A 20,119-nucleotide genomic window follows, 5' to 3' on the forward strand; every position below is an offset into this window, starting at 1 on the left:
AGACCTAGAATATTATGTGCACTTCCGGTTTCCTTTTCTGAGAAAGGATGCTTTTGCTCTTGAGGGAGTGCAGTGAAAATTTACCAGGCTGATCCTGGGGTTGCCGGGACCGATTGACTAGTTTAGGATTGTTTTCACTGCTGTTCAGACAAATGAAGCGGGTTATCGTGGAGACTTTTAAAATTCTAACAGGACGACACAGGGTAGATGCACGGAGGATGTTCTCATCGGTGGGTTTGTCCAGAACCAGGAGTCACAGTTTGAGGATTCAGGGTGGACCATTTTGGATGGAGATGAGACATTTCTTCACCCAAAGACTGGTGAGCCTGTGAAAGAAAAATAACTGGCCAAGGGTTTGGTACAAGCTGTGATTTTTTGTTTGGAATACTTGTTCTATAGTTACAGAATGGCACCCACTGTGCTGGGAGAAGTCATTCAGCCTGTAATGCCTCTGATTTCAAGTCAAGATAACATTTTTTTGTTTTTTTTTTGTTGGCAAAAAGGACGAAGCAAAACAAATGCACAATCAACAGAAATCAGGTTCTCGATCTGACTCACGTGAGGATGAAATTTCTCCACCTCCGCCCATGAACCCAGTGGTGAAGGGCCGACGGCGGCGCGGGGCAATTAGTGCTGAGGTTTACACTGAAGAAGATGCTGCGTCCTATGTGAGAAAGGTAGAAACATGCTCCTCAGATATAGGATATTTAATATAATTTTTTTTGTTTTTACAGATAATTCACTTGTATTGTGTAGGCACCTTTTTGGTGCACAGTTACTTCAGGTTATATACTGGCTAATTAAATTATACGTGGGTTTCACAGGCCACATAGTAAAACTCATTCTCAGTTATACCATTTGAGTGCAAGACAAAAGTACAGTGTGTGTATTTTTCTGTTTTTTTTTAGAATTTAGTTTGATCAACAACAAAACTATCTACGCAAGTTGCTGAAATTGCAAGAGTTGACTCATTCAGGAAAATTTCAAATTGTTGTGTAATCATTTTCTCTGCATTAGAATGCACATTTAAAAAGCTTTTGTTTAAAAAGCTCTTTGCTGAGAAATTAACTAGTGTCTACTAGTTTTGCCAACAAATGGTTGTGTAGTTTTTCAGTATCATGCTCAGCGTTTAATTTTTTTTTGATAAATGGATGCTTATTTAGCATTCTTATTTTCAATTGGAAGAGGAAAAACTAACAGATGTGCTCTTTTAATGTTTGATTGCATGGATTATTTGAAGACTTTAAATTTGTTAAAGTGCACTGCCATAATACGGGAAACTTGAACTATTATGTACCCAGTGTAATTTTCCAAAATGGGAACTCTCAGTTATCTATTAAAAGCTTTTTTTAAATCACTGCATAGGTAATTCCTAAGGATTACAAGACTATGGCAGCTCTGGCCAAGGCCATTGAAAAGAATGTGCTGTTCTCGCATTTGGATGACAATGAAAGAAGGTAAGGTGGTTTGGATTTGAGGTTCTAACAAATTGCAAAAAAAATTTGCTTTTTTTTGCAGTGCAACTGAGCTTTGTTTGATCAACTTTGGTTGATTTGGTTAAACTCATTACGGAATTATAAGTCTGTGTATTCGCGTTCCACTTTAGATCTCACTGTATAATTAGTCCATCAGTGCAATACACAATTGAGTAATGTCTGTGATGTTAAACTAAAGCCCCTTCTGCCTGGTTGGGTTGATGTACAAGATTTGAAAACCTTATTTGAAGTAGGATAGGTGGTCTTGTCAAGTTTCTTTTTTCCACTAAATCTTGCAACTCTGATTCAGTTGAATCGATGTTCAATTAACCTTTATAGAATCTACTTGTAAGTTGATTTCTGAATCCACCCATCATAGTGCTTTAGAAATAATTCCTTGTAAAATGTTTTGCAATGGGCTTGGGGAGAAAAGGAAAGGTTCTATATAAGTGCAGCCTTGTATTTAGGGAGATTTTTGAATTTTGACAATGAGGGAAAGAAATTGAAGTCAAGAATATGTTCAATAGTTTCCTACCCTCAGGCATATCAGGATAAGTTGACTCCTGACCAGGAACAACTGTAGTAATTTGTTTTGCTTGATCTTTGAAGACCCACAATTTTGAATACTATTTGGCAAATTGGTTAGTTTAGTTGGCTGAGGTTCCTCACTTATACGTAGTCTTTTTGATATCTAGGTACCTGAATTGCATATTTGATCATCACAAAATTCTCTCCTCTCTGTCCTATCTCATTAGCATTTAGGGCAGACGGACTGCTTCAGAATCATGAGAAAACACAGATATATGGTTTATGTGGATACTAAGCAATGTTTGTTTTGTTTCTCACAATATACTTTTAAAGTACATACTAGCCTTTAATATTTTGTCACAGCTTTGGGAACACATCATCTTAGAGGGTGGCTTTTGAATGGTCTGAGAGAATATCTGGGCTGCTGCCAGCTTTGTGACCAGTTTAGAGGAAACAGTGCTTCAAAGCTTAATATACTATATTGTTCTGGTAGGAATGAATGCCAATGGAATGCGAATGTGGTGAGTTTTATTTTGACAGAGCTTTACCTAGCAGTTCGTAAGGAATTTCGCCTGCCAGCTACCTCTGCCCGTGCTATGTTTATTAAAATAATTCAGTTAAGCAGATTTTCACTTGAATTTTTATTTCTTATAGTGATATTTTTGATGCAATGTTTCCAGTCACTTACATTGCTGGTGAAACTGTCATTCAACAAGGTAAATATCTACTTCCTTTTACTACTCAAGTAGATTATGTCTGCATTTAAAGGTTAGTCATTAACAGTGTAGTTCATCCTTTGCATTTGCTTTTACTTCAAGTAGCGTGAATGCAGAGACGGATGGAGTCAAAATAAATATCATGATTTTTAGGTTTATGCCAAAGACACCTGCTATGTTAAAGGCAATTTTTTTCATTTACCTTTTTACTATGTTTTCTCTGTCCCAAGTTCTGTAGATTGATACAATAGCTCAGTTTTGCTTCCGGGTCTGTCCTGTCTTGGGGCCATAATGATTATCTGCAGTGCTTTGTCTTGTATATGTTTATTCAAAATACAACATTTTTGATAAAGTGCAATATAGCAGTTGTATCATGGGGGAAAAATGCATTTGATGGAAAATAACATTATTCTACTTGGTCACCGTAACCAGCAAGTGTGAACTGGATTGAATCATGGAAATTTACAGGGAGGCCATTTGACCCTCTGATAAGCAGTCTTTGTACTCACCCCAGTTGTAAATTATAACACTTGCAAATATATTCAACAGCTTGATTTTTGAAGATTTATCCTACTGCTTTTTTTCTGGCAAAATGTCTGACATTCTGCCACCTATATGGTGATGAGGCTTTCGCCCCGAGTCTTCTCTAAATCTCCTACCTCTTAAACAGGTGACAAAGCTTTAGAGGTGGATCCCTCAACTAAGGGAAATAGCACCTTTCTATCTACTCTACCTCAGCCCTTTGCATTTAATGTACTTCAATTCAATGTCTCCGTCTTCTGCTCCAAAAAAAACCCCACTTATTCAGTCTTTTCTCCTAAATAAAATTCTTCAGTCTAAGCACCTGTGCGCCTCTAAAGTAGTTGCAGTGATCACAATTGCATGAAGTACACTGGCTGTGGTCTAATATTTTAAACAGTTTCAACATAACTTTCCTGTTAAATTGTGTAACAAACAATGAGAGCAAGTATTTTGGCTTTTTTGACAGTCCTATCTACCTGCCCATTCACCATTAGGAATTTGTGGAAATGCATAGCAAAGTCCTAGTGTTCCTCAACCTATCTCTATCTGACAGTTATTGTGTTTTCGTTTACCTTGTCAGTCTTTTTCAAATGCATTATCTCTTCTTTGTTAAACTTGCTTTACCAATGTTCTACCTGCTGGACTAGGTCCATTGATATTTTCCTGTAGGTTACAGCTTTCTTCCTCATCTGCTATGTGGCCAATTTTTGTCTTCTCTGCAAGCATTGTAGTAATCTAATGCCCTTCGATCATGCCACCTACCATCAAAAATCCTCCTCTGCCTGTAGGTGTGTCTAGCATGCAGTTCTACTTTGAAGTCCAAATCATTGATGTATGCCATGAACATCAAAAGGTTTAGAAATGCACTATGCAGAACTGCATTGGAAACGTCCATGCAAAGACGCTAATGCTTTTGTTCTTCTGAGCCAATTTTGGATCCACCTTGCACAAAGGAAGGTGCAAAAGATTATTTTGGTATGCAACACACAACCATTGGGAAGGAGAAATATAGCTATTTTTGGAGGTAATTTGTCAAATGAATTAAGTTAAGGTAGAACTGCACGTTAGATGCACCAAAAGGCAGGGGAGGATTTTGACATTAGGTAACATAGTTGAAGGGGTCGCTAAAGGTTCTAAGAGATGGTGGCGAAGAGGTGTATTAGAATGGTAATAAGGATGAAATATTTCATAAGTGGAGTAATGCATTGTTCTCCCTGGAGCAAGAAAGGATAAAGGGAAGTGTGATAGAGATGTTTAAACCTTACAATGGATATAGTAGAGTAACTAATGAGCTGTTTCCAGTGGAGAGTGTTGGAAACAAATTTAGTTGGTTGAAAGAAAATACAGAATGAATTGCTAAACTCTAGGATGCACTGGCTGGAAGCAGCAAATGCAGTAAACACCTTTCAAACTTAAATTTTCAGAGCTTGCGAAAAGAGCATGAGTGTTGGATTGTCCGATAGCCCTTTCAAAGAGCTGGAACAAGCGTAGATTATATGGCCTTCACTGTTTCACACTAGTTTGCTTAGAAACAAGTGAGCATCTTGAGAGACGAGATGCGTATGTAGAGGAAATGAAGATATTTAAGTTCTTTCTCACTGAATGAAATGAGTTGAGAGCTAGGAATCCACCAGAATGTTGGTTTTTGGAGTTTGCAATCAAACCTTTATTTAATGAAGCAGATTTTGAACGTCTTTAAATTAGATTAGTTCTTGGGGAGGGGATGGTGAGATGGGGACAGTGAGTGTAAGTATTGCTTTTCGGGGCAGAAAGGAAGCGTTTTTAAAAATACTTGCACACCTCTAGATTTTCATTGGACTGTTGTACTGTGCAGAAATTTTGATTTATATTCTTGTTCCCATAGGTGATGAAGGCGATAACTTCTATGTCATTGATCAAGGAGAGATGGATGTAAGTTTGGCTGCTGAATGAATTAGTATAAAACAGCAGAACTTTTTTTATTCTGGCACTGTATTATTTCAAAATAAGTATGCAGAAGTTCATCTATTTTGTTTCTTGACTGGAGCATCTTGCTTTCTGTTAATATTTGAAACTTGGGCCAAGCTGGAATTCTTAATTTTTGATACAGGTTTTATGGCAATGTATGCATGTCCTTGTATGGTAAACCTAATATGAAGCCGTACATCTATATCAAACTGATGGTATATAAATGCAGAAATCTGGAAGTTGTTTTCTTGTATTGTCAATACACAGAATTTGAGACATTTGGTAACAACTCCAGTGTAACACTGATAGCAACACAGCACTCAAAGGACCAACTGTGTCAGACAAGTTAACATGAGAGTTTGGAATTTTCCTTCCCTATTGGTAAATGGACTTCTTTCTGGCTGAGTAAAATATAAGAGATTAGGAAACAAGATAGACACGGTAACACTGTGCAAGTTCAAAAATTTAGCACTTACCTTCCTGGTGGAATTGCAGTAATTACTGAATCACTCATCAATTGAACTGAAGTGTGATACAAGTAGGAAGGCTGTGTATGTTCAATATTTTACTAAAGTACTATTTCTATTGCTTTAGTAAATTATTGCTTCTGGGATACCAGTAGTAGTCTCAAATTTAGTACCATGCTATTATCGAAGAAAATCAATTTCTTACTGTGAAGGAAACACCATTTACTGCCTTTCCAGTTTTATAAGAATGCAGACTGTAATATTTTTCAACTAACTGTTAAGTTGTATGTTCAATTTTTTAATGAAATTTGTCATTTTTCTCAGAATTGATTGAAGTGAGTTGACTTACTAAGTGTGGTGTTTCCAGGATAGTACTTCAAAAATATTTCCATATTCCTGATAGATCTTAACAGTTTAATTTTCATCTGTCATTTGCTGTGTTCTCAATGCACCATAACTAAATAAATGAGAAGTTGACTGACAGTTGAAACCGGTATTGATTTCTGATTTTTGTTGAATCCGTTTGCTTTAGGTTTACGTTAACAACGAATGGGTAACCAGTATTGGGGAAGGTGGCAGTTTTGGAGAACTTGCATTGATTTATGGAACCCCAAGAGCAGCAACTGTCAGAGCAAAGACCAATGTGAAATTGTGGGGTATTGACCGGGACAGTTATAGAAGAATCTTAATGGTAAGATGGTGATTAGTACAGGCAATGTTGCTTTCCTTAATGCAAATCAGTGTTTTTGAATTTAATTTCTTTTTACTGAGATTTTTTAGTCAACATATGCTTTTCACTGGAGTTTAAAAGTTGCAACAGAATTGGTGACAAATAACTACACTTAGAGATATTTTAGCAGCTTTTTTTATGGTCTGGATCTATTCCAGATTGAAAATATCATTGAAGAAATAAACTTTATTTATTTTTATTCTTTAGAGTGGGCTTCACTGGTTGGACTAGAATTAGTTGAAGATCTCTAAATACTCTTGAGAGGCTGGTGGTGAGCCCCTGGCTTGAGCTGCTGCAGTATATCTGGTTATGGGAGTGTGTTCCAGTATTTTGACCCAGCAAAATTGAAATAACATTGATGTACTTACAAGTCTGGATGGCAAATGGCTTGGAGTGGAACTGGCAGCTGATGGTGTTTCCATGTGTTTATTACCCCTGTTTTTCTAGATGGAAGTGGTTGCGGGTTTGGAAGTTTCAGTCAAAGCAGCTTTGGTGAATTTCTGCAGTGCACCTTGTATGTGTTACACTTCTCCTACTGAGATTTGTGATGCAGGGAGTGAATCTTCTGTGAATGGCATGCCAATCAAGCAGATTGCTTCATCCTGGATGGCTATACTCAACTAGACACATCAATGGTATTGATAGAAGTCAGGAGTTTTCCATCACACTCCTGATCTGGGCCTTGTACGTCACATTGCGGAATCAGGAAGTGATTCACTTGCTGCAGGATTCCTTGTCTTTGACTTGTTCTTGTAGCCACAGTATTTAAATGACAGATCCAGTACAGTTCCTTGTCAATGGTTGTGTCCAGGTCGTTGTTAGTGATTCATTACTGGTATTGCCGTTGAATGTCAGACAGTGATGGTTAAATAAAAACCAAAAGAACTGCAGATGCTGTAAATCAGGAACAAAAACAAATTTGCTGGAAAAGCTCAGCAGGTCTGGCATCATCTGTGGAGGAGAAAACAGTTAACGTTTCAGGTCCAGTGACCCTTCCTCAGAACTGATGGTGGCTGGGAAAATGTCAGTTTATTTGCAGAAAATAGGGAGGTGGGTGGGGTAGGAAGTAAAAGATGGGTTAGATCCCAAAGAGAGAGAGAGAGACACAGTTGGACAGACAAATCAGGTTGGGAGGGTGAATAGTTGTTAATGGTGTAATGCTATTCACCCTCTCAGCCTGATTGTTAGCAGCTCCTTTGTCCAACTGTCTTTCTCTCTCTTTGGGCTCTATCCTATCGTTTACTCTCTACCCCACCCACCTCCCTATTTTCTGCAAATAAACTGATGTTTTCCCAGCCACCATCAGTTCTGAGGAAGGGTTACTGGACCTGAAATGTTAACTCTGTTTTCTCCTCCACAGATGCTACCAGTGATGGTTAGATTCTGTCTCTTTTGGGGATGTTCATAACCTAGCACCTGTGTGGTGTGAATGTTACTTGAAACTTTCAGCCCAAATCTAAATATTGTTTGGGCCTTGGTGCATTTGGACATACTCTGTAATACTGAACCAGTTTCATGAATAGTGCTGAGCACTGAAATCATAAGCCAATATCCCCACTTTAAGATTTATGATGGAGAGAAGGTCATTGAAGCAGCTAAAAGTGATTGGCCCTAGGACACTATCCTGGGAAAGTAATGCAGAGATGACGGACCTCCAACAGGCACAACCGTCTTTCTTTGTGTTAATTTTGCGTTCAACTTGGAAAGAGCTTTCTTCCTGATTCCCTTGACTATGGTTTTGTCAAATGTGTTTTTGATCTCACGAATAGTCACTCTCTTCAACCCACCCCTACACTTATGGAGTTCACCACTTTGTTTCTCTCCATACTTGAACTAAGGCTGTAATGAGTTCAGGAACTCAGTGGCCTTGGTGTAATCCAGATCAGAATCATTGAGTGAGTTATTGCTAAGCTTGTGCTGTTTGCTAGCACTGATGACCCCATCCATCACTTCACCCTGAGAAAACGGGTGGTAATTGGCTAAATTTGATTTGTCATGCTTTTTGTGGACAGGACATATCTGGGCAATTTTCCACACTAGGTAGATGCCAATGTTGCAGATGTAATGGAACAGCTTGGCTAGAGGTATGACAGTTCTGGAGTACAATTTTTCAGTACTACTGGAATATTTTCAGGGCCCAGTACCTTTGCAGAATCCAGTGCTGCCTTTATCTCACGGAGTGAATATTTTGGCTGAAGACCTGCAGCTGTTATGCTGGGGAACTCCAGTGGAAGCCAAGATTGATTATCTCTTGGGCGCCTCTGGCTGAAGATTGTTGCAAATACGTCAGCTTTATTTTTTTTTGCACCGAGGATTGGTTACTTGTGAAGCTACCAACTCCCAATAAGTTGATGAATTGTCTACCACTGTCCATGACTGGATGTGGCAGGACTGCAGGGTTTTGATCTGAGTTGTAGGTTGTGGTATCACCTAGCCTTGTTTATCACTTGCTGCTTATGCTGTTTTCCACATAAGTGGTGCTGATTTGCAGCTTTGCCAGGGTTGACATCTCATGTTTAGGTATGCCTCGAGCTGTTCCTGGTTTGCCTTTTTTCTGTTCTTATAGAATCAAGGTTGGTACAATCCAACCTCATGTCATATAAACCAGATTGAGATCAAGTAGAGCTGAGCTGCTGGTGGCCCAAAGCCTTTTGTGATTGCTGTGTACTGAATTGCTAGATCTGTTCAAAATCTATTCCATGTAGAGTATGCCAGTGGTAACTGGTATTCTGCCGGAAGTTTCCATAATCCCTGATGCCATGAGACTTCATGGAGTGCTAGGTCAATCCTGAGGATTCTCAGGGCAACTCCATGACTACATACATAGGACATAGAACATTACAGCACAGTACAGGCCCTTCGGCCCTCGATGTTGTGCCGACCTGCCATACCAATCTGAAGCCCATCTAACCTACACTATTCCATGTACGTCCATATACTTGTCCAGTGACGACTTAAATATACTTAAAGTTGGCGAATCTACTTCCGTTGCAGGCAAAGTGTTCCATATCCTCACTACTGAGTAAAGAAACTACCGCTGACATCTTCCCTATATCTTTCACCCCTCAATTTAAAGCTATGCCCCTTCATGCTTGCCGTCACCATCCTACGAAAAAGACTCTCCCTATCCACCCTAGCTAACCCTCTGATTATCTTATGTCTCAATTAAGTCACCTCTCAACCACCTTCTCTAACAAAAACAGCCTCAAGTCCCTCAGCCTTTCCTTGTAAGACCTTCCGTCCATACCAGGCAACATCCTAGTAAATCTCCTCTGTACCCTTTCCTAAGCTTCCACATCCTTATAATAATGCGGTGAAAAGAAATGTATGCAATACTCCAAGTGCGGCCGCACCAGAGTTTTGTACAGCTGCAGCATAACCTCTTGGCTCTGGAACTCGATCCCTTTATTAATAAAAGCTAAAACTCTGTATGCCTTCTTAACAGCCCTGTCAACCTGGGTGGCAACTTTCAAGCACCTGTGTACATGGACACCGAGATCTCTCTGCTCTCTACACTATCAAGAATCTTATCATTAGCCCAGTACTTTGCATTCCGGTTACTCCAACCAAAGTGCATCACCTCACACTTGTTTGCATTAAACTCCATTTGCCACCTTTCAGCCCAGCTCTGCAGCTTATCTATGTCTCTCTGTAACCTACAACGTCCTTCATTACTATCCACAACTCCACCGACCTTAGTGTTGTCTGCAAATTTACTAACCCATCCTTCTACGCCCTCATCCAGGTCGTTTAGGAAAATGTCGAACAGCAGTGGACCCAACACTGACCCTTGCGGTACACCACTAGTAACTGGACTCCAGGATGAACGTTTCCCATCGACCGTCACCCTCTGTCTTTCAGCAAGCCAATTTCTGATCCAAACTGATATATCTCCCACAATCCCATTCCTCCGCATTTTGTACAATAGCGTACTGTGGGGAACCTTTTCGAACGCCTTGCTGAAATCCATATACACCACATCAACCGGTTTACACTCATCTACCTGTTTGGCCACCCTCTGAAAGAACTCAATAAGGTTTGTGAGGCACGACCTACCCTTCACAAAACCGTGCTGACTATTCCTAATCAAATTATTCTTTTCTAGATGATGATAAATCCTATCCCTTATAACCTTTTCCAACACTTTATCAACAACTGAAGTAAGTCTCACTGGTCTATAATTACCAGGGTTGTCTCTTCTCCCCTTCTTGAACAGGAGATCCACATTTGCTATCCTCCAGTCTTCTGGCACTATTCCTGTAGACAATGACGAGTTAAAGATCAATGCCAAAGGCTTGGCAATCTCCTCCCTGGCTTCCCAGAGGATCCTAGAATAAGTCCCATCTGGCCCAGGGGACTGATCTATTTTCACACTCTGTAGGATTTCTAATACCTCTTCCTTGTGAACCTCAATCCCACCTGGTCTAGTAGCCTATAGCTCAGTATTCTCCTCAACAAGATTGTCGTTTTCTGGAGGGAATACTGTCGAAAAATATTCATTTAGTGCTCCCCTATCTTCTCTGACTCCATACACAACTTCCCACTACTATCCTTGATTGGCCCTAATCTTACTCTCGTCATTCTTTTATTCCTTTAAATACCTATAGAAGCCTTAGGGTTTACCCTGATCCTATTCGCCAACAACTTCTCATGTCTCCTTCTGAGCTCTCTCTTTAGGTCTTTCCTGGCTACCTTGTAACCCTCAAGCGCCCTAATTGAGCCTTCACATCTCATCATAACATAAGCCGCCTTCTTCCTCTTGACCAGAGATTCAACTTTCTTTGTAAACCACGGATCCCGCGCTCTACAGCTTCCTCCCTGCCTGACACGTACATACTTATCTAGGACCCACAGGAGCTTTTCCCTGAATAAACTCCACGTTTCCAATGTGCCCATCCCCTGCAGTTTCCTTCCCCATCGTATACCACCATCATGACACCTCTTTTTGGCCTGTCCTGGTGGGACATTGTGTGCACAGCAAGATTCCTTGAGTATGACTTGGACAGACTGTTGCTAGACCATTCTGTGAGATAGCTCTCCTAACTTTGCTACTAGCCCCCAGATATCGGTCAAGATGATGATGAAAGTCAACGTGCTGAGTTTCTGTTGTCAGCGTTGTCTAGCCAATGCCAGGTGGTCTATCCTCTTTCATTCCTTTTTGAATCTTTTTGGTATGCCTAGAAGACTTACTTCCTGTTCACAGACTAGTTGAGAGTCCATCACATTGGCTGTAGTAGTAGAGTCCCCTGTGAGCCAAATGAGGTAAGGCCTTCAGTTTTCCCCCCTTGCAGGATGTTAATAAACTGGGCTTTTACAGCAATCAGCAATGGTTGTCATGAGAATTGATAATTCTAGATGGCTTTTAATTAACAAAGCTGGGAGCTGGATGAACACAGCAGGCCAAGCAGCATCTTAGGAGCTGTGTTCATCCAGCTTCACACTTTGTTACCTTGAATTCTCCAGCTTCTGCAGCTCCCATTATCTCTGGCTTTTAATTAAGTTCAGATTCCACTGTTTTGCTGTAGTGTGATTCAAACCCAGGTCCCCAAAACATTACTGGTCCAATGGCAATGCCACTACATCGTCACCTCCCCACCAAGCTGGAGCAAACCAAAATTAATTGTACAATCTTGTCTTTCCAAGGTCTTGTATCTTCCTCTGCGTTAAATGTTTACCTCCCCTTTCTTATAAGATTAAATGTTTTTGATCAAGCTGCTCTTTATTGCAAGCATGGCATCATGGGAACGTACAGGCCTGAGTTTGTACTTGGGAAATAATATTTGCTGTAAGTGCCATCTCTCAGAATTTAACCATCTCCCCTTGACATGCAATGGCATTGCCATTGTTGGCTCCTATCAAAATCCTAGAGTGTTACCGTTGACAAACTGAGCTGGATCAGCCATACAAATTGTACTACCAAGACATTGCAGCAATTTCAAAATCTGTGACCTGTACCATCCAGGACAGCAGGTATGTGGGAATACCACTACCTGCAAGTTTCTTTCCAAATCGCGTTTTGTCCCATCCCTAGTTGCCCTTGAGATGGTGATGCTGAGCTGCCTTTTTGACCCGCTGCAGGTCCACCTGCTGTGAGTTGACCAGCAGTGACAGTTAAGGAATGGCACCAAATTTCCAAGTTCGGAGGATGAGTGGCTTGGAGGGGAACTTGAAGGTGGTCGTGTTCCCATGTGTCTGCTGACCTTGTCCTTTTAGATGGAAGTGTTTGCGGGTTTGGAAGTGCTGCCTGAGGATCTTTGAATTTCTACAGTGCATCTTGTAGATCGTACACACTGAAGCTCCTGAGCATCTGTGGTGGAGGGAGTGAGTGCTTGTTGCAGTGCAATCAAGTGGGCAGTTTTCCACATTGTTGGGTAGATGCCAGTGTTATAACTCTTTACTGGAACAGTTTGGCTAGGGGAGCAGCAAGTTCCGGAGCTCAAGTCTTCAGGAATGTTATTGGAATGTTGTAAGGACCCATGGCCTTTGCAGTATTCAGTGCTTCCAACCATTTCCTGATGCCACGTGGAGTGAATTGAATTTGCTGGAGACTGGTGTCTGTAATGCTGAGGACCACTGGAGGAAGCCAAAATGGATCATCCACTCAGCACTTGTGGCTGAAGCTTTCACAGTATTTTGCACTGATGTGCTGGGCTCTTCTGCCATTTAAGGATGGGGATATTCATGGAGCCACCTCCCCGGTGAGTTGTTTAATCATCTATCACCAATCACAACTGGATGTGACAGGACTACAGAACTTAGATCTGATCAGTTGGTTGTGGGATTGCTTAACTTTGTCCTTGCTGCTTGAGTTGTTTGGCATGTAAGAAGTCTTGCTTGGTGGCTTCAGGTTGACATCTCATTTTCACCTATGCCTGGTGCTGCTCCTGGCATGCCCTCCTGTACTCTCCATTGAACCAGAGTTGATCTGGCATGATGATAATGGTTGAGTAGGGGATATGCCAGGCCATGAGGTTACATATTCTGCTGAGTACAATACTGCTGTTGATGGCCTACAGCGCGTCACGGATGCCCAGTCCTGAGTTGCTAGATCTGCGTGAAGTCTGTCCCATTTAGCATGGTAATAGTGTCACACAACATGATTGAAGTTATTTTCAACATGAAGACAGGATGTCATCTCCACAAGGACTGTGCAGTGGTCACTCTCCCTGATACTGTCATGGACAGATGCATCTGCAGCTGGCAGACTGGTAAGGATGAGGTCACTTATATTTTCCCCCTCTTTGTTGTTCCCCTCACCATCTGCTGCAGACCCAGTCTAGCAAAGTCTTTTAGGATCCGGCCAGCTCGAACAATAGTACTGCACCCTTGGTGGTGGACATTGAAATCCCCCACCCAGAGCGTGTTTTGTACACAGTTGCAAATGCTTAAGCTTTGTCTTTCACACTGATGTGCTGGGCTCCCTTATTATTGACAGAATATTAGCAGTTATATTTAGGGAAATGGAATTGAAGAGCAAAAAAGTTAGCTATTAACTTGGTATTAACTTGGTTTAATCTTGGCTAGGCCACATTTTGAAAAAATGTGTGGAGTTCTGGTCTCTCCATGGAATGGGTACAAAGAAAAATCACAACAATGATAACAAAGCATCGGGTAGACTAAGCAATCTGTCCTTCTCACTGGAAAGAGGAAGTCTTTTGGCTGACCTGATGAAAGCCTTAAAGCTAATGAAACGTGTTGAAAGGTTGGATGTAGAGAAAATGTTTTCTCTTGAAGGCAGTCCAAGATTAGAAGTCTTAATTAAAAGATGTCATTGTAATTTATTTTTTTAAAAAGAAAGACTGGTATGTTCAGGAGAAACCTCCTTACCTAGAATGATAAAATTGTGGAATGAGCTTCCAAATAGCACAGACAAATATCAAAGGAAGATGGACAAGCATGCATTGTGGTACAGGAATAGAAGTGGGCTTGGGGAGGTGGGGGTGCGTACTTGTGGAGCTTGCCTGTATGAACCAATTGAACTGAATGTTGTTTCTTTTTTTTTCCAAAAAGTATTTTCAGCTGTGGTATAAGATTCAAACTTTTCATTTGCAACTGGTGGTTTCCAGTTTTCACACCCTGCTATTCAGGAAATGCTACTTTTTAAACTTTGACTATCTTTTCTACTACCTTTTGCTGAGATCCAAACTGTTGACTTGCATGTCTGTTGCATTTACTGTCTATAGAGGTAATCATATTCACATATGCCAAGTTACTTTTAAATCCCTGTGACCTTGTTAATTATAATATTTGCCAATGTAGACTTAAAATAGAATTCTACCTTTCTAACTTTGGTATTTGACAATATGTTTTGAAGCTCTCAACTGCTTAGCCTGGATAAAGGCAAGTTTGTTGTTGCAAACAACTTTTTCTGTTTTCTATATTACTGCAACTTTAGCTATTGAAGTCTAAGTTTGGAATTAAATTATGATCTCACCATGACAACTGACCACTCTTGTAACTGGCTTTGACTGCATTTGTGCAACACAACAGGAAGTTACCTATGAAAAATGTTGAATTCAGTACTAAATCCTATAGCATGCAAATACTTGTTGCACAATAACCTTACTTACAGAAAGGACAGTCACTAATTTAGAATGCAAATTAATAAGATTTATGAAGATTGTTATTTAGCATTTGTTAGGTAGCGCATTGCTGGTCTGTTCTTCAAGTGGGTCTCAGAACTTCTGGGGCTCTTTTCTTGATTCATGAGCATGGTCTTTGATTCATGATGCCTTTGGAAATTTTAGCCTAATCAATGCAGTTCTAACGTACAAATCCTTTTGCAGCTTAAGCTGTGCTGAATCTTGAATGCTTTTTCAACCCCCAACTTTCCAGACTGCCTAGACTACAGTATCTGCACGCACCCTACTACTGAGTATCAAACAAAGACATTTTACTCTCTCTTGTTATTTGAGTCCCAATGTTTGGATTCTAATACTCATCTCTGTTTTTGAACTTTGTCATAATTGTCAACTTGTGACATTTCTTTTAGTCACGATTGAATTTTTATAGCAACCCCTCAGCCAGGGACAAATCCCTATCAACAGGTAATGCCACACACACGTGCTAATCTCCTGGCGAGTGCTCTCTCCTAACTTTTGCTGAGACAAATTTACTGAAAGTTAGTGTCCTGTGACAAACACTATTTCTTGGCTTGTGCATAGTCCTAAGTGATGCACCACTATTTTTATACCTGCTTTGCAGGTAACCTTTATAACATTTAGCCCATGTGTGTGCACCTGTGTCAACACTTCTAGCCAAATATTTGCAACTTCCAATCAGTGGGAAAAGTGCTAAGAGCTTTTCCTATAATTTAGCCTTTAATTTGCATATCTGATTGTAAATCCTGGGCTGGCAAAATGATCTCAGCACATCAGCATTGAAGCCTTAACTTCTGTTTACCCTTAATGCTAGACTCAAGGCCACGTGTATTCTAGCTATAACTCCATTTGCTCTAAAAGCTACGTGTCAATATTTGGCACATAAATACCAGTGATAAGAGTCTTTAGCAACATATCACAAATTTATCCCAACAATGCATATTAATTAAAACTTCATGACTGAGCTTTCATCCAGTATTATTTGATAACTTGAGCGTTATTTATATTAATGTGTCAGAGGTGTTTGTGGTTACCTTTTTAAAATGATGTTCTTTGAAGAATATTTTCTGTATATCAATTCTGATTTTTGTGAAAAATTGCAACTTCAAATGTTTTAACTGAGTAAAATTTCTGTAAGTTTAGAGTTTTGTTAACATGTTGGATTACGAAATGTTTCCTTTCATAGGGAAGTACATTAAGAAAGAGAAAGATGTATGAAGAGTTCCTTAGTAAGGTCTCCATTTTGGGTAAGCAGGAAATATATTTTTTTTGTACAAAATTCTTGACCAACACACAATTTTAAAGCAGCTTGAAGAAATAAGTTGTTTAAAGTGCATTGGCAATATTCAAGAAACCCTAAAGTGCTTCACAGCCGATAGTGTAGCTAGAGATAACAAGAACTGCAGATGCTGGAGTCAGAAATAACACCGTGTGGAGCTGGAGGAACAGAGCACATCAGGCAGCATAAGAGAAACAAGAAAGCCGACGTTTTGGGCTGAGACCGAGTTAAGGGTCTAACAAAGCCCACTTGTGTTCAGGTTAAATGTGGAACCAATGTGTGTGTTAATACTCGCACAACACAATAGGACAAAGGTATGATTTTGGTTGAATTCTTGGCATCTACACTGAAAATGTTAGTTCAAAAAGGTGCCACAATCGATTTTTCAACTGCTTTTAAGACAAATGGGCACTCACTTCTAACTGGATTACATATCTTGCTACTTCTGTCATAGAATGTGAGACTTCTGTTTTATGCCTGTTTTGGACAGTTCAAACTCTAAAATGAAGCATTCTGCTAACTATAAGTGACAGAAAATTAGCAATATTTTCCAGGGCATACAGCTACATTCTAATTATAAAGTGGAGCAATAATTCCAGAAAGTTTTAATTGTTCTATTGGGCACATTATAATGTTAGAAATTTCAGTTCTGAATCCAAAATTTATTTTGAAAAATTGTGATCCTGATGAGAGACAAGGCTTTCAAATCAATGTCCAGAAAGTAAAGGGAAGTTTCTCCTTGTAGAATCTCTGGATAAATGGGAGCGTTTGACTGTGGCTGATGCACTGGAACCAGTACAGTTTGAAGATGGACAGAAGATTGTCGTGCAAGGAGAACCGGGCGATGAATTTTTCATTATTTTAGAGGTATGAATAATTAAAATTTAGAAAATAACCAATTTGAGCCTGAGTTATTGAATGACTAGTCGTTTATTATGCTCCTGTACTTGACCCTTCGACTGCAGGGAATAGCTGTTTTCTTCCCATGCCCCTCATAATTTTCTACACCTCTGTCAGGCTTCCCTCAACCTTCTCTGCTCTAATGAAAACAACCTAAGTTTATCTAGTCTGTCTTCATTGCTGAATCCTGGCGAAGTTCCTTTCCACTCCTTCCTATAGTGTGATGACTGAAACTGCAAGTTCTGCAAGATGGTTTCACGTAACATTACGATAAGACGTAAGGGTAGCGTGGTGGTTTTGTGATTGGCACTGCTGTCTCAGCGCTAGAGACCTGAGTTCACTTCCAGCCTCAGATGACTGTCTGTGTGGAGTTTGCACATTCTCCGTGTCTGAGTAGGTTTCTTCTGGGTACTCCAATTGCCTCCCATAGAGTCCAAAGATGTGCAGGTTAGGTGGATTGGCCTGCTAAATTGCCTATAGTATCCAAGGTTACAGGGTAGCCGAGGGGTGGGATGATCTTCAGAGTATGAGTGTGGACTCCTTTTCTGCCTGGGAACCATGCAGCCCAATGGTTTCAGTGTGGACTTTACAAGCATCAAAATTGTCCCAAACCCGACCTCATCCCAAGACCAGCCCATCTCGTCTCCGCCTCCTTGACCTGTCTATCTTTTCTCCCACCAATCTGCTCCTCCCACCTCACTGACCAACCCCCCCACCCCCACTTCCTAACTACCAGTCTCATCCCTGCCTCCTTGACCTGTCCATCTTCCCTTCCACCTATCGACCCATCCTAGTTCCCTGCTGGCACTCACCTGTACTGGCTTCATACCCGCCTCTTTGACCTGTCCGTTTTCTCCCCACCTATCTGCTCCCTTATCCAACTTCATCATTGCCTCCCCATCTCTCTATTTATTTCAGAACCCCCTTCCCCTCCCCCATTTCTGAAGAGGGGTCCAGACCCAAAATGTCAACTTTCCTGCTCCTCTGATACATGACCTGCTGTGTTCATCCCGCTCCAAATCTTATCTCAAATTCCAGCATCGGCACTTCCTACTATCTCTATATCATGAGTGCAGACTTGTTGGGCTGAATGGCTTTCCACACCATAGGGATTGTACTTCTCTTCATAGGTTGTTCAGCCAGCAAGTCTTCCCTGCCATTCAGTGAGATCATGGCTGTTTTGATAATCCTCAACTCCAGTTCTGTCCTTTCCTCATAATAATTGATTCCCTTGTTGTGGTTGATTGGCTTGCTGACCTGGTTCATTGTTCTGCAGATGTTTCATTACCCTGCTGGGTAACATCAGTGAAGCATCTGATGAAACTCTGTTTTCCTGCCTGTTATTTGAACTCTGGTGTCCGTTGGGCTGGATTACCTCACTGTCGGTTTTCCTTCACAGTGGACTGTATATGGGGTTGAGCTCTGTGTTTATTGACTGCTTTCTTAGCGGACTACCGGGCTTCTAGGAATTTCCTTGCTTGTCTCTGCTTTACTTGTCTCAGGATCCTGATGTTGTCCCAATCGAATTGGTGGTTCTCCTTATCCATGTGGATAGAGATGAGTGAGTTTTGGTAATTGTTTTGTTGCAGATTGATGCTTGTGTACTCGTTAATTTCCTTCCTGTTTGTCCAATGTAGTGTTTGTCACAGTCTCTGCAGGGTATCTTGTATACGACATTGGCCCTATCCATATTGGGTAGTGTGTCTTTGGTTCGGGTGAGCTGTTGGCAAAGGGTTGATGTGGGTTTGTGCTACTCTGATGCCCAGTGGTCGTAGGAACCTTTTTGGCCGGTTCGGATGTGTTCCTGATGTAAGGTAGTATGATGGGTGTGTAGTATCTTCCTGGCGTTGGTCATGTGATGGTATCTTCTGACCCAGTTGTTTTTCTTTTGGGTATCCATTATCTTTGAATACCTGGAAGTGGTACTCCTCTTCTTGGTGTAGGTCTGTGCTGTTGCCCTTTTAAATAATGTTCTCACGCAACTTTTGTGTATGTTTGGGTGGTTGCTGTCGGAATTCAGTGCTTGATCTGTGTGTGTGGCTTTCCTGTGTACCTTTGTCAGGAATTCCCCATTTATCCTGCATTTCACCATGATGACCAGGAATGCGAGCTGTTTGTTCTTCTCTGAATCTGATTCCGGTGAGGATGATGTTTATTAGTTTGTGTGTCTCCTCTAGATACCCAAAAAATTGGGTCAGAAGATGCCTATCACATGAATGACCCCAGAAAGATACTACAAACCCCAACACTCTCATCGCGCTACCTTAAATCAGGAACACGTTGAACTGACCACAAGGCTCCTATGACCACTGGGCGTCAGTAGCACACAAATCCACATCAACCTTTCGCCAACTGCTCACCCAAACCAAAGACCCACTACCCAGTATGGACAGGACCAATGCCCGATACAAGATTCCCTGCAGAGACTGTGACAAACACTACATCGACTGACAGGAATGAAATTAGGGCACATGAGCATCAATTGGCAACAAAAAACATGACCAATACTCACTCCTCTCTATCCATGTGGATAGAGTTGACCACCGATTTGATTGGGACAACACCAGGATCCTGGGACAAGTAAAGCAGAGACAAGCAAGGGAATTCCTAGAAGCCTTGTACTCCACTAAGAAAGCCATCAATAAACACAGATCTCAACACCATATGTACTCCACTAACAGGCAGGAAAACACAACAGCGCTTCATCTGAGGCTGCACTGATGCTGTTACCCAGCAGGGTAATCCAACATCTTCAGAACAACAAGCCAACCAACCACAACATCCACAACTTGAGCTACAAATCTATTCTAAAACCTTAAATTGATTCCCTTGATTAAAAATGTCTGAATAGACTTAATCACCTAGCCTGAACAACCCTCTGTAATAAAAAAACTCAATAGATTAATTGGAACAGGACTTGAACCCAGGAGCTTGAGGATAAAAGGCAAAAGTGTG

At 40.8% G+C, this 20,119-nt stretch overlaps 1 protein-coding gene across 2 annotated transcripts in view; it reads left to right on the forward strand.

Moving 5' to 3' along the window:
- Positions 1-20,119, forward strand: part of LOC125463809 (cAMP-dependent protein kinase type I-alpha regulatory subunit) — a 44,133-nt gene that overhangs the window by 15,509 nt on the left and 8,505 nt on the right. For both annotated transcript variants that reach the window (XM_048555549.2, XM_048555548.2), the window contains exons 3-9: positions 504-677; positions 1,366-1,457; positions 2,658-2,719; positions 5,106-5,152; positions 6,188-6,346; positions 16,172-16,232; positions 17,010-17,131. In XM_048555549.2, the coding sequence (XP_048411506.1) occupies positions 504-677; positions 1,366-1,457; positions 2,658-2,719; positions 5,106-5,152; positions 6,188-6,346; positions 16,172-16,232; positions 17,010-17,131 (717 nt within the window). The remainder of the gene's footprint in view (positions 1-503; positions 678-1,365; positions 1,458-2,657; positions 2,720-5,105; positions 5,153-6,187; positions 6,347-16,171; positions 16,233-17,009; positions 17,132-20,119) is intronic.

The sequence above is a fragment of the Stegostoma tigrinum genome, chromosome 22 (genome assembly GCF_030684315.1).
Source record: "Stegostoma tigrinum isolate sSteTig4 chromosome 22, sSteTig4.hap1, whole genome shotgun sequence".
In the NCBI taxonomy this organism is placed as follows: Eukaryota; Metazoa; Chordata; class Chondrichthyes; order Orectolobiformes; family Stegostomatidae; genus Stegostoma; species Stegostoma tigrinum.